We start from the raw sequence: 12,808 nt of genomic DNA on the forward strand, positions 1-12,808 counted from the left end.
CGAAAGCGAGTATGACGACGAAGGCGTAGTCGCCATAGACCTGGCCAACTTGCTGCCCTCACAGGCTGACGTGTTCCAGGTATTCGAATACGTTTCTCCGCCCCACGCCAACTTGAAAAAGCTGCGCGCTGACCTCGCCTCACTCGCGGCCAACATCCCGCCTTTCAGATTGGGGATGGACGCTAACGATAGGCCCCTCATAGATCCATTTACGCGCCAGCTCCACGCCGATCTCAAGCATAAGACAGCAAACGCATGTGCTCTGCGGAGGCAATTCGAGGATCAGCTGGGACAGATTGACTCACTGCTTTCCCAGTGGCCCAGGAAGCTGGACACAGAGGCTGGCGATCAACGAGGGGCTCCGACAGTGCTTGCTCGCCATCCCACGGACGCTCACAGTCAACTGAACCGGTGCAAACCTCACTGGCTAGTACACGTACATGTGCTGAAACAGGCCCGATAACCAATACAGCAAACCCACGCTTCCCACACGACCAAAAATACATGCAACGTCTAATACACGGCCTACTTCTGCTCAGCGACCTGGGTGAGGAGGCCCTTGCCCTGGATCCACGACGCAATGTTGTCGAGGACGAGCAGCTCCATCTTGCGCTGGGTGTCCTTGGTCTCAGTGCCCATGTGGGGGAGGAGGGTGATCTTGTCGTTGGCGACCAAGCGGGGGTTGACGTTGGGCTCGTCTGGGAACACGTCGAGGCCGGCGGAGAAGAGGTGTCCGCTGTCGAGGGCCTCGATGAGTGCGTCCTCGTCGACGACGCCACCGCGCGCAGTGTTAATAAGCACGCTCCCCTTCTTCATCTTGGCAAACTGCTCGCGCCCAAACGAGCTCTTGGTCTTGTCGTTCAGGGGGAGGTTGAGAGACACGACGTCGGACTGGGCAAGCAGGTCGTCCAGGCTGCTGCAGTAAGTGCACTCAAAGTCGGGCTTTGGTGAGATCTCGCGGCGGTTGTAGTAGATGATCTTCATGTCGAAACCGAGCATGCGGCGGGCGTATGCCGAGCCAATACCACCCATGCCGACGATTCCCACAGTCTTCTGGTCGGGGTCGAGGGCAGGCATCAACCCGCTCTTCCACTTGCCCGAACGGACGTTGGTCTCGGCGCGGTGGAACTGCCTCAGTGCCGAGAGGGTGAGGTATGCAGCGACAGTGGCGGTGGCCTCGTCAACAGCCTTGGGAGTGTGCGAGACCTCGATACCGCGCGCAGTGGCGGCAGCAACGTCAATCTGGTCGTACCCAGCGCCGTTGTGGGCGATGAGCTTGACGCTGCCCGGCAGGCGGTCGATGAACTCCTTGTCGAAGAAACCAACGGCCGACGCCGAGTCGTTGTGCCGGTAAATGGCAGTCACGCCCTTGTATTTTGCGTCCCAGTCGTTGAAGAACGCGTCACGCGACGACGAGTCGAGCTGCACGACATCGGCAATGTCCTTGAACTTGTCGGCGCAGTCCTCCTTGGTCCACACGAGGCCGGTGGTGGGGTTGGCTTGGGTCAGCCGCTTCCTAGTGACAGAACGTACCGCAGATGAGAACACGAGGGCGAGACATGATGGATTAGATGGATTAGATGCTGTTGTGAGTGGGGAAGAGACGCAGACTAGCCTCAATATGTATCAGGTGAGAGACATGTAGCCGCTCCGGGCCGTATTCCGGCCGGTAGTCCGGTCCGACCTCCGGCAGTGCGCAGTGGACTGAACCGTGCTGAACCGTGCTATGATATCACGTGCGTATGATATCACGTGCGCGCTCAGGATGAGGTGAGCCACGCGATGAGCACGTGACGCCACATGTATACGAAATCGGCGTGGTGCCTACCACTCGATGAAATTAGCCAAACGCCCATTGGTCGTACATGGGCACTCGTCGTTGTTGGATGTCAGGCTAGCTGTTGTACTGATGCCCAGTACTCAGGCACCATATGAGTATTTTGTGCTGACATGGAAGACGATGAGTTGGTGTCTGGCCGAGCGTTCTGGAAAACATGGGAATGAACTCGTTGAAATCACGTTGACAACGTAATTAATGTGAACGCCGTCCATTCGGCTAAACCAATCCCAAACACCGGTACCTCAAGGCACATTCAACGTGCGTCGAGGCATTATCTGGATCACTGAGTCTTGCAAAGACTAACGGGACCGTCGCGGCAACATAGTGTCAGCATATTCCGTTTTCTTGGTGTCCTCAAGAACATAGTGTAGCATTCCCAAGGGGGGTAAAGACGGTCCTACTGTGGGCTTCACATGGCAAGCCTGTTAAGAATCCTGAGGAATCATGTGGGACGTGAGTAGCATTGGGGGACCAGTAGTTGTCGAAATGGCATGGAATGTTGGTGGCATCGCCACTAATGAGGAGCACAAGCTCAACAGGACAAGGAAATTCAGGTATTGGTCAGATCTGTCACATCGGTATCAGTTGATCGCCGTGATCTGCGAAACGGCTGATCTATTCTACAGCTGTCTGTTCGCGGGAACATTCTCGGTGGTTCTGATGATTGATTGAAACGGTGTCCTACGAAAAGTGTACGGGAGAGTTCACAGTTTGTCATAGTTTGTCCCTGGCGGAGACTCTTCTGGGCAATTCTAATCGAGTGGTAAGTGCCACGCTGACAGCATGACAGCATGGCAGCATGAGGGGTTAGTGTGACGTTGGTACAGTGGGAAAGTTCTGGGTACGGAGCCAAATCCAAGGTCCAGGAGGATACCAAAGTGACATGCCACGATCAGTTGATCACCTATGATCGACACCCAGGACCTACCACCCTAACTAACATGCTCCCCTTGTCACTTTGGCCCTTGCCACTCACTCCCGCCCGACCCCGAGAACCCCGATGCCCGAGAATAAGGTCCCCCCCACCCACAGCCCGGCCGCCCACGGCCGATACCGGACTTGCGCCAAGACTCCGCAAACACCACGTTCCCACATTTCCTGTCATGCACCATTTTGGTCGCCGACCAGCACTCCGCATGTAGGCGGGAGTTACCGCCTTGCTTGCACAGAACGGTGGCCTAGATGTTAAAGAAAGAACCTGATGGACGATATCAAGACCGAGTGGCGTTTGCCAGGATCCCCCACACCCAACACCCCACACCCAATCGCCACACACCCCGGATCTTTGCGGAAGTAATACAAGATACAAGAGTCAACACCAGTAGTTCTGTTGTTTGACATCATACCACAACATTCCTCCTCTCTGCCTCGAGCCGAGGTTGTTGTTTCTTTTCGTGGTAATAACTTGAAGAGATAGATAAAGTGGCGCTCCCGATAAGCCACTACCGCCCCCTAATCGACGCCGCCACCCACACCACTTGCCTCTGCCACGCCCAGCCCCTGTCACCGAACTTTGCTCCCCACCGTTCAGATGGGCTCGCCCTCCCCCTCGGCTTCCACGTCGCCAAAGGCTACGACGGGCCCAGGTGACGATCCCCCGCGCAACAAGCCGCCTCGTAAACTCAACCGCTCCGCTAACCAGCTACACCGTAACCAGGCTTGCCTGACCTGTCGTCGCCGACGGATCAAATGCGATGCAGCTCGACCACACTGTTCGAGCTGTGTTCGCAGTTTTCGATTCCTGGCCCGCACCCAACCTGATCCGGAACGGGACGCACGCGGTGTCCAATGCGTGTACGAGAACAACGAGCCCGAGGAGCCCGAGCCAGAGGACCCTCGCGCCGCCGTCGCCAAACTCGAAGCCAGAGTCGGTGAGCTCCATCCTTTCTGTTGCGATATCGTAATGACCCCAGCCGAGTTGCAAGGCGAACTCGACCGGCTGACGAGCACGTCGCCTCGCATCTCGACCACGCCAGTCTTAACCATGACTCCGTCTCAACGCGCCGAACATACTCTCCCCTCCCCCTCCATTCCGCAGGATACCTCGCCATCAATACCCCAGCACCTCTTCACCCCGCCCCACTTGTGGCCCAACATGGAACTCGACCCGACTGCACAGCACTTTGTCCCGCCCCCCTTTGACCCCGGCTTCCCGTACGGCACAACAGGCATCCCCACGCACCCCCATCAACATCAACACCAGCACCAGCGCCAGCGCCAACACCAACACCCGTCCAATCCAACGCATCCCGGACATCAAACATCGCCCGTCTCATCCAACTCGGAGCCGCTCAGTTGGCCTGGGCAAGGCGGTCCTTCCATGCCTTCGACGCCGTTCCACATGCCGGACGGCAACCAGCTTGACCTCGAGCTCGGCCCCAGCGTCGACGACGCCATGACCCGCTACGTTGAAATGTCCATGGGTGGCATGCGGGGCATGGGTGGTGGGCCTAGACCCAGCCAGGGTGGGGGCGAAGAGCGCCCACATACGGGCGGCCGTGGCGATTAAACCGCCTCAAAGGATGCACGTGCATTTTTCGGCGCAATGCCCACCGCATGTGTTTTGATCGATGATCTCATTTCATTCCGACTCTTAGTCCCCATGCAACCCGAGGCAGGGTGGGGGAAAGGGGCGGGCAGTTTCAGCATTCGCTCCGGCTACCAGCGGTTGAGGTCGGCGGTGAGCTGTTCTGCACACAATCGTTTGCGTGTGGCTGGACAAGGGATGCGTGGGAAGGGACGATTGAGGAGTGACCGAGGTGGAGACAAGCACGCACGCGCCAGGGAGAAGGGAGCAGGGAGTAGGGCGCGGGCCACAAGTCATGGCATGCATCATGTTGTGTTTTTTTGCATTGCCCGTTTGTTTCGGAAGGATCAGGGCTCCCGACACTGTTATGCAGGAGATACAGGGGATGCACATCTTCCATGCCCCTCCGAACCCTCTTAGAGCGGGAGCTCGGGAGGCCTCCTGCAGTCCTGAGGATTCGGACGAAAATCATTCAACCGTCCAAACATTCACACATTCAAACAGTGGCAGTCTGTGCCTACAGATGAGCCTGATAAAACCTTGCGTTGTCACTCAACCTGCAGACCATGCAGTCCTGTGGGAGCTCGCTTAATTTGCAGGGCATCGCTCACCGACCTTACTTACCTTCTGCCAGGGCCGAGACCCTGGCTCCACAGTGGCACTGTGGTTGGCGACGTTTGCGATTAGCTGGAGCCTTGGTGACCTCGGTGAACTGGTAAACTGTGGGCCGAGATGGTTTGGCTGGTTTGGCCAGACGGCCAGACGAGGCCATTGGGTAGCACTTGGCCATTGGCATCATTTTGGGGTGGGAGTGCAGGCTGGTCCAAGTTAGGTCCAGGGTTGTCCAATTGTCCAAAGCAACGGTCGCGGTCCCAGGGACGTCTGTTAATCCGTTAGTTGGCCAGGTTGGCCAGGCTGGCGACGCTGCTATGTAACCGCGCTCCCCACGTGTGGCGGATTGTCGGTCGGTGGTCGGTGGGTCTGGTCTAGTCTGTGGCGCCAAACAAGCGACAAGCCACAACCTTTGTGGCGGTGACCGGTCAACTCACCGACCATACGTTACATTTCGCGATGCTTCAACGGTCCGGACCATGGCCATGTCATGTCAGCCAGGGGAGGTGGGGGGTGGGGGGGGTTGCTCTGTGATAGGTGGCTACATGGGCCGGGGGTAGGGCAAGGGATTGGGTGGTCGTTTGGGGTGGTGGCTAGGTATGTTGGTCAAGGGGGTTGGACAGGGGGGGTTGGAATTTCGCCTAGAGGTTAGTAGTAGATTCAATGTTAGTCCAGATACCTCTAGTCATTGCTAGTCGTTAGCAGCATTTTCGTCCTTGTCAGTTCGCGGCGTGCAGCTTGCCCATCTCGCCATGCATTGTATGATATATATTGAATTCGCTACAAATCTCTACTGAGCACCTCGGTTTGAGCTCGGTGAAGAGAAGCGGAGTTGGGGAGTCCATCTCGGTTACGGCGTGGTGGCCCCGAAAGCCAGTGTCCTTCCCATTCGACAATGCCAGGAATAGACAGTGCAAAAGTGCAGAGCAAGTAACAAGTCGCAACTCGCATGAGCAGTGTGGAGGAGCCGGGGTGGGGGAGCTCGGTATCGCGTTTCAAACACACCTACGGCCGCGGCAGTCCGGGTTCCGCGGTACGCGTAAACCACTGCGGTTGCGAGTCCTGAGGATCTGTCTTTCACTGGCTGACGCTCCGGATGGTTAATACATTTACATGACAGGGGCTGGAGACCGCCGCGCCGGAAAGCCGCGTGGCGTCTCGGTGTGCGCTCGGTGACCAAGTCTTTCCTCGATGTGAGTCACTCAACAAACTCAGGAAATGGACCAGCCGCTGTCGTTTCGTCGTCGATACTGCCTCAATACCTCGTGATATTGGGAAACCCGTGTCCGTGGCAGAAGGTACAGATGCATCGGCTGCAAATCAGGGAACCCGAATGAAGCAGTTGTTGAAGTGTGCAGCAGCAGTGGCAGAACCATTCCGAAGACGTTGTGCAGCTCGAGGTCCCACAATCTCACCATCAACGTGTGGCGAGGAGAGGCAGTGTAGCTGCTTCACCCAGGTTACCTGAATGGCAACCGCAAAAAATCACACACCAGATTCAAGCATGTCACCCGGAGGAAGCAGTCGTGTCATATGCCGAGGCTGCTTTAATTCAACCCTGGGTACGAGAAGAACACGCTTACTCACATCATATCACCGGCTGCGTTGCTGGCTCTCAGTGTCCAGGATGCATAATGAGGGATCTGAACGATCGGGCATGGGCGACGATCTGAATCAGGATCTAGGGAAAAGGTGCGGGAGGGTAGTCTTCAAGACTCAAGGTGGCGGATGAAGCGGTTGGCAGTTTAGTACGACCCGACGCAACGTGACACCTCAGACCCGGATACCGAACTCAGGTCAATTCTCGGTCGTGTCAAGGGTCAACTGATCAACAATTCCATCAAACACTCACAATCACCAATTACTCAACACTCAACTCCAACCCCGACTGAAAGATGTCCTTGGATACAGTGAAGAGCGGCATGTCCCGACGGCGAGAGCCACATATTTTCACGTCGTCCTCAAAGTCGCTTCCCCTTGCCGCAGAGTAGCTCCGCGTCCTTCCCGAGAGAAAGACTCGTACCCCTCACTACGCCTCACTGGGCATTGCTGATATGCCCTTCCCGGTCTGGGAATCACTTACCACGCCCCTTTGAACAGCTCGGTATCTCGGTGTCGTCGTAAAAGGAGACAGCGAGGCTTGCTAATCGCGATCGAGCATCTCCATTGAACTCAAATCGCTCAGAGGAACCACTAGCGATTCAGATCACCTGAATGCTGCAGCTGGACAATCCAAGGAATTGAATTTGCAGCTGCAGTTTTGCCGGTGATGAAAGGGCGCAGCGTGTCCTCGTAAGGACGCATTAGGGGCAGGGGCGCGAGTGAGCGGCAGGGCATGTGAGCGAGGCGGCAGTCGCCGTCCCGGTCAAGCCATTGAGCAGTGAGTACACCTTCGCATAAACCACATCGCGCGAATGAGTAGTCTCACGCCAATGATTGGAGGTCCGGGTCCCCTCGACCGCAGGCAACAGTGAGCCTGCCTGGCGGCAGGTCCAGGGTGAGGCACCCGGCGGCGTGGGCCGCTGCTTTCCACCTCCCGAACACCAAGTAGGGATTGGCTTATATTACACAGTGTCGGTGAGCGATATGTCATCAGGACTGAGAGGTGAAGCTGAGCGTGGGCACCTTTGAGCTTCGGCCTCTGGTTAAGCGGGGCCGGCGCGCCCCGAACGTGAGCGAAGCAAGGCCGCGGACTAGATGTTATTGCATAACCAGTCTCACCGGCGACCAATCCAATTCACCCCGATCTGCCGCGTCGATGAAGGCCCTCCAACGAGCTGGACGTGTGGGAACGTCTTGTCTGTCCCCAACGGCCGTACTGGGGGTGAGCGGCGAACACCGACGCTCGAGCGATGCACAAAAAACCATAATCGTGTGAGTATGCCTGAGCACAATCGTGAGCCGCGAAGAGAGGGTGCCAGATTGTGCTGGAGTGGACAGAGGTTGCCGAGTATGAGTATGGGTGTTAGGTGCGAGAGATGGGTCGGCGCGATGCCAAGCCAACGGCGAACGCCGGGCCGGCGGCCGCGGATCAGCGGAGTCCAACGCTCAACTCCGCGCCACCCGCCCGTGACTTCGACAGGAACACTACTGCCGGCGTGGGCGAGCCGAAACGTCAGGCTTTCTTATGTCAGATTGCGCGTTATCCAACATGCGTGATGGGTGTAAGCGTGCAAGTCATGAGAATGTGTCTGCTCGCTTTGGTGGAGTGGGATGGAGACTGTTCTAGGCGAATCCGGCATGTGGGGATGTTTGGTGCCTGGAATATCAGCAACCATCAAGTCAGCTCTCCCACAAAGAGGTCTCCGCATTCGTGCCTGGCTCTCTGTAGCGACGTCACAGACGACCACAGCATTCCGCTCCGTCACAGAACCAAGAGAACATATGGTGCGGTTTCTGGCACCACCCACTAACCAGTTATTAAATGAGTATTTGGATCGACTCGCAACATGATCAAGGACCAGAGGATCCCGTAGTCCAATTCTAGTGCCAACAAACCGGGACGATTGATCCAACCCTAACCGCCGTCTCGTGTCTCGTGTATCAGAGTGAAGCGCAATCACCGCCACCGTGAATCCCGTATACATCTGCACCCTGCAATCACTGCGCCACCCCATTCACTGCGACGCAAACGGCCCATGCACTTTGCACCTCAAAGTGCACCGAATCGAATATATCTTATGCATCCCCCACTCCCACTCGGCCACTTGGCGCTCGGCAACGGCGCTGACTCGCCTCTGTGCCGACGTCATGCTCATCTTTTGGGCCATGGGTCAGGTGAGCATATGACATGGGACCTGAGCCAAGGAGGCTTGCGTGTGGTGACGTCCGAATCTTGTCCGACACAACCGTGTTTGCCACCCACCTCGTCTTGTCTGCATACCAACACTGCTCTTGCCTCTTCTTTGTGGGATTGTGCATTCGTCAACTGTCCACTCGGCCATCACGCTTTATCCACTCTCTAGTCAGAATATCCGGTCAAGTTGAAACCTACGTCACACCTGCACAACCCCACACATCTAAGTCTCACCAACCAGTCGTTAGTCGCCACCAACCACGAGGCCAGGGCAGCTGCCGATCGCTCTTATCTCCCGTCTATCCATCCCTCCCGCCACATCAACCACTGCACATCCACTTGGACGCGCCGCTCTCCTTCATCCTCTTCATCCTCTTCATCCTCATCGTACTCATCTCATCACCACACATTACCCACACAATCCACTCCCCACTCTCCACTCCCCCACACTCCCATCCAACCCAAATATCTGTAACCTGTCCCTCCACCACCCACGCACCTCCAGCACCTCACCAGATTGCCGCCACGCGGCACACTATACTTCCCATACCCTGACATGCCCTCGCCGCAACATGCTCAGCGGACGGCGGGGGCTGTGCGGCGCACCCGCACCGTCCAACGTGAGTGCGAGTGCACCGGAGTTGGCACTGGTAGATGCTGACTGTAGCCTTACCTGTCGAGTGAGCCTCCGTTAAATCGCGATCACTGACGATAGCGAAGCACAGTCCCTCTCGTCTTTGTTCAGCAACCTTCCCTCTATCTCGGGCATCTCGGAGATGGCAGGCGTTGGCGCGCTCAAGTCGTTGCTACCCAAGAGCTCGAGCCCGAGCGTCAACCCCCTTCCAGTGGAGGAAGCGGGCGGCGCTTGGACAGAAGCGGACCTCGGCGGCGGCCGAACGTGAGTTCCGACCTTCCCCAACCTTCCTTCCGGTTAGACTAACACCAGCCGTGTCCTGCTGCTCTGGGCGCAGCGCGCCCTGCAGGTGTTCGCTTTCAGCGACGGCATCATCCCGGACGACCCTCATGCTCAAGAGACCTTCCCCTCCCCCATCGAAGTCGCATCCCTCCCAAGCATTGAGTATGCTGAAGGTGCTAAATTCTCGGCCCTTCCCGGTGCGCAGGAGTGCCGAGCGGCGCGGGGCGAGACTGTGCTCAACGCCTGTCTGCTCCACCCCGGGATGTGGGGCGACCACGGGCCCGTTGTTGCCGTAGCGTAAGCTGTCGCGGACAGACAAGTAGCTGACAACAGAACCCTCTCACCGGAGTCTGGACGCACCCAAGCTCTCCTCGCCGTCTCGCTTGTCAGCCTACGTACTGGGCAGGCGTTCCGGCGCCTCGACATCGGCAATGGTGTCGCCGCCTCTGTGTCTGCGTCCGCACGCGCTATTGTAATTGTAAGTTGCCGACGTGGCGGAGCTGATGGCAGACAATGTCGCACCCCTCACCCTCTATTCATGTCGTCAACAAGGATCTTGAACCAATTGCGCCATCCGTAACCGGCCTTCCAGGTCACCCTCAGAGCTCGCTCCCTGTAGCCGCCCTCTCTGGCCGACTGATTGCCTACGCCACGAGCGAACCAGCAGCAACATCCGGCCCGCATGGCCTTGGTTCGATCATTACTGCGTCCATGACCCGCCCTCGCATCAGCAGTGTTAGCAGCCAGGGCTCGGGTTCAACAGCCGCGCCGCAGACTACTCAGGGCGCCATCCTCAACTCAGCCGTTGAGCTGGGTGGTGGCGTTGCGCGTGGGGTCTGGGCTGGTCTCAAGGCCGGCGCAAAGGTCGCGAGCCAGGCTAGCTCTGGCCGCATGTCGTCGAGTGTGCCCAACGACCGTGTGCTGGAGAATGCTTCCCCTCCAGACCCAGACACGGCCGAGAACCGGCCCTTGGAGGATGGGACGGAGATCGCGCCTGCTAAACCGCTCGGCGGTGTGTGGATCAAGATCGTCGACCTGTTCCCCTGCTCATCCGCCGAGACTGAGCTTATCGCGCACTTCCGCATACCCCCTATCCGCCACTTTGTCCCAGCGATGCCAACACAAGGCGCTCGCTCCACCGTGGTTCGGAACCACCCTGTAGTGCTGCTCGACTTCTCTCCTGATGGCACAAGGCTCTTCGCGGCCCCAGCAGACGGCCGGGATTTCCATATCTTCGAGGTGCGACCTCGCGGCGCGATGCTCGCACGGCCTGGCCCGCCCAAGGGCGAAGTATGGGACACTTACGTCCTGCGCCGAGGCAACACGCCTGCCAACGTCGGCTCTGTTTCGTGGTCTCATGACGGTAGATATGTGGCGGTCGGAACTGGGCGAGGTACAATCCGTGAGTTGGCCAATTCGGCTGAACTGACAGCAGACGTCTTTCCTGTCTGCCCTGGTGGTGGCAAGCCGACTGCCGCAAGCCATGTACCATTGAAACTCACGAACGCGCACATCCTCCCACCACTCTCTGTCGAGATAGCGCCGTCCGCCCGCATTCGTCCATACCGAACGGCCTCATCTGAGAACTTGAAGGAGAAGGCGGAGGCAGAGACCCCAAGCGGGAAAGCGGTCGCAACGTTCACGGCCCTCCGCGTCCACCCTCTGGGGAAGGGGACGCTCTGCCAGGACATTGCAATTTTCCGCACGGCCAAGGCAGAGCTCGACCTCGCTCGTCTAGCCGTGCACCAGATCGCGCCTAGGTTGGCGAGTCCGCCGGCTGAGGCTCATCGCCGGCTCAGCAGTAACTTGACTGAGATGATGCGGCAGAAGGCAGGTCTGCGTAGCGAGAGCGATCTCGACGTCAAGTCGGCCGTCATGGCGCGCTGGGCGCTGCCAGTGGGCGGCGGCGGGCCCGAGGACGTCGTGGCGCTCCCTCCTATTAAACAGTCGTCGAAGCCTGCGTACACCAGCACTCGGGAGAGCGGCCGAGCCAACATCCACCACGCCGAGATCCGCACCCACAGCACCAGTCCCAGGATCCTCCCATCCTCAATCTACCTCTCGCACCAGGTCGAGTTCTACTCTGCGATCCCGACGGACGAGTTCTCACCCCTCTCAGTGCTCGACAAGGTAGCGAGAACGCGACGCCTTGTGTTCCGACCCGAAGTGGAGGTTCACCGGCCCACGACGCCTGATACTGGCTCGTTCGACGAGCCTCTCAGCTCCGCACTACATTCGATGATGGACTCGCGCCCATCTCCGCAGTTACCAGCGCTGCCGAACGGCTCGCCCTCCAAAGCGGGTCTTTGGGGCTCGATTCCGGTCCGGCGAGCTGCCGCCAACTTGAACGAGGGTATTGACGCCGTGCGACGCGAGTACGCGCGCGCGCAGAGGCGCAGGCGGAGTGCAGTGGGTGGTACACCACTATCGTTCGAGGACGACACGGTATTCGCGACGATCGAGGACGATGCGAGCTCGGCACCGAGCTCGGACCCCCTACCCCCCACGGAAGGGGGGAACACGGACACTGAATGGGGGGATAGATGGGAGGACGAGTATCGTCAGGCGGTGGAAGATGATGGCGGCGCCGAGGACCTCGTGCTGGGGCTGATGGACGAGGAGGAGGACGAGCGGAGACGGTGGGAGAACCGGCAGAAGGAGCTCAAGAAGGAGTACGTCAAGGAGTAGCGGGGGTGTTGAGGGCTAGGATGTAGCGTGGAGTGTCAGCCAGTCCGAAGAATAAGCATAAACTCCCCAATCACCATTATGTCATGGCATGTATGTGCATTACTCTTGCGTTCGTCGGAAGTGATCGTCTTTGGCTTGAGAGGGGATGGGCATCAGTGTCGCGGTGAGGGGCATGGTGGGGTGATATCTGGAAGCGCTGTTCATATGGTGTGGTAAACCCTGCTGTGACAAAGTGATGGCTCGAGAAATGGCTATAGGGTGACTGAAATGTCAGACGAACACCATCTGGCGTGCCATAGCATTGTTCAATAAAAAGGTTGCACACTGCTGTGCGGGTGGTGATCACGCATCGTTATCACAGCGATGTTCACATTAGCAAGATCCGTCCTCAGCCCACTCACCATCCACGATCTTCATAGTACTGTGCTC

The 12,808-nt window shown here is 58.0% G+C and overlaps 3 protein-coding genes across 3 annotated transcripts; 2 read left to right on the plus strand and 1 right to left on the minus strand.

Moving 5' to 3' along the window:
• Positions 1-525: 525 nt before the first annotated feature.
• CcaverHIS019_0409310 (uncharacterized protein) lies at positions 526-1,561 on the minus strand (the record flags this gene model as incomplete). The annotated part of the gene is made up of 2 exons (XM_060600820.1): positions 526-1,499; positions 1,534-1,561. The coding sequence occupies 2 exons, from the start codon at positions 1,559-1,561 to the stop codon at positions 526-528; spliced, it is 1,002 nt and encodes a 333-aa protein (XP_060457376.1).
• A 1,810-nt stretch (positions 1,562-3,371) lies between these two features.
• CcaverHIS019_0409320 (uncharacterized protein) lies at positions 3,372-4,349 on the plus strand (the record flags this gene model as incomplete). Its single annotated transcript, XM_060600821.1, has 2 exons — positions 3,372-3,711; positions 3,754-4,349. 2 exons carry the CDS (start codon positions 3,372-3,374, stop codon positions 4,347-4,349), a joined length of 936 nt encoding a protein of 311 aa, XP_060457377.1.
• A 4,982-nt stretch (positions 4,350-9,331) lies between these two features.
• Positions 9,332-12,379, plus strand: CcaverHIS019_0409330 (uncharacterized protein; the record flags this gene model as incomplete). Its single annotated transcript, XM_060600823.1, has 7 exons — positions 9,332-9,395; positions 9,443-9,455; positions 9,491-9,673; positions 9,722-9,988; positions 10,025-10,169; positions 10,202-11,093; positions 11,127-12,379. 7 exons carry the CDS (start codon positions 9,332-9,334, stop codon positions 12,377-12,379), a joined length of 2,817 nt encoding a protein of 938 aa, XP_060457378.1.
• Between the last annotated feature and the right edge of the window lie 429 nt (positions 12,380-12,808).

The sequence above is a fragment of the Cutaneotrichosporon cavernicola genome (assembly GCF_030864355.1).
Source record: "Cutaneotrichosporon cavernicola HIS019 DNA, chromosome: 4".
Taxonomy (NCBI): Eukaryota; Fungi; Basidiomycota; class Tremellomycetes; order Trichosporonales; family Trichosporonaceae; genus Cutaneotrichosporon; species Cutaneotrichosporon cavernicola.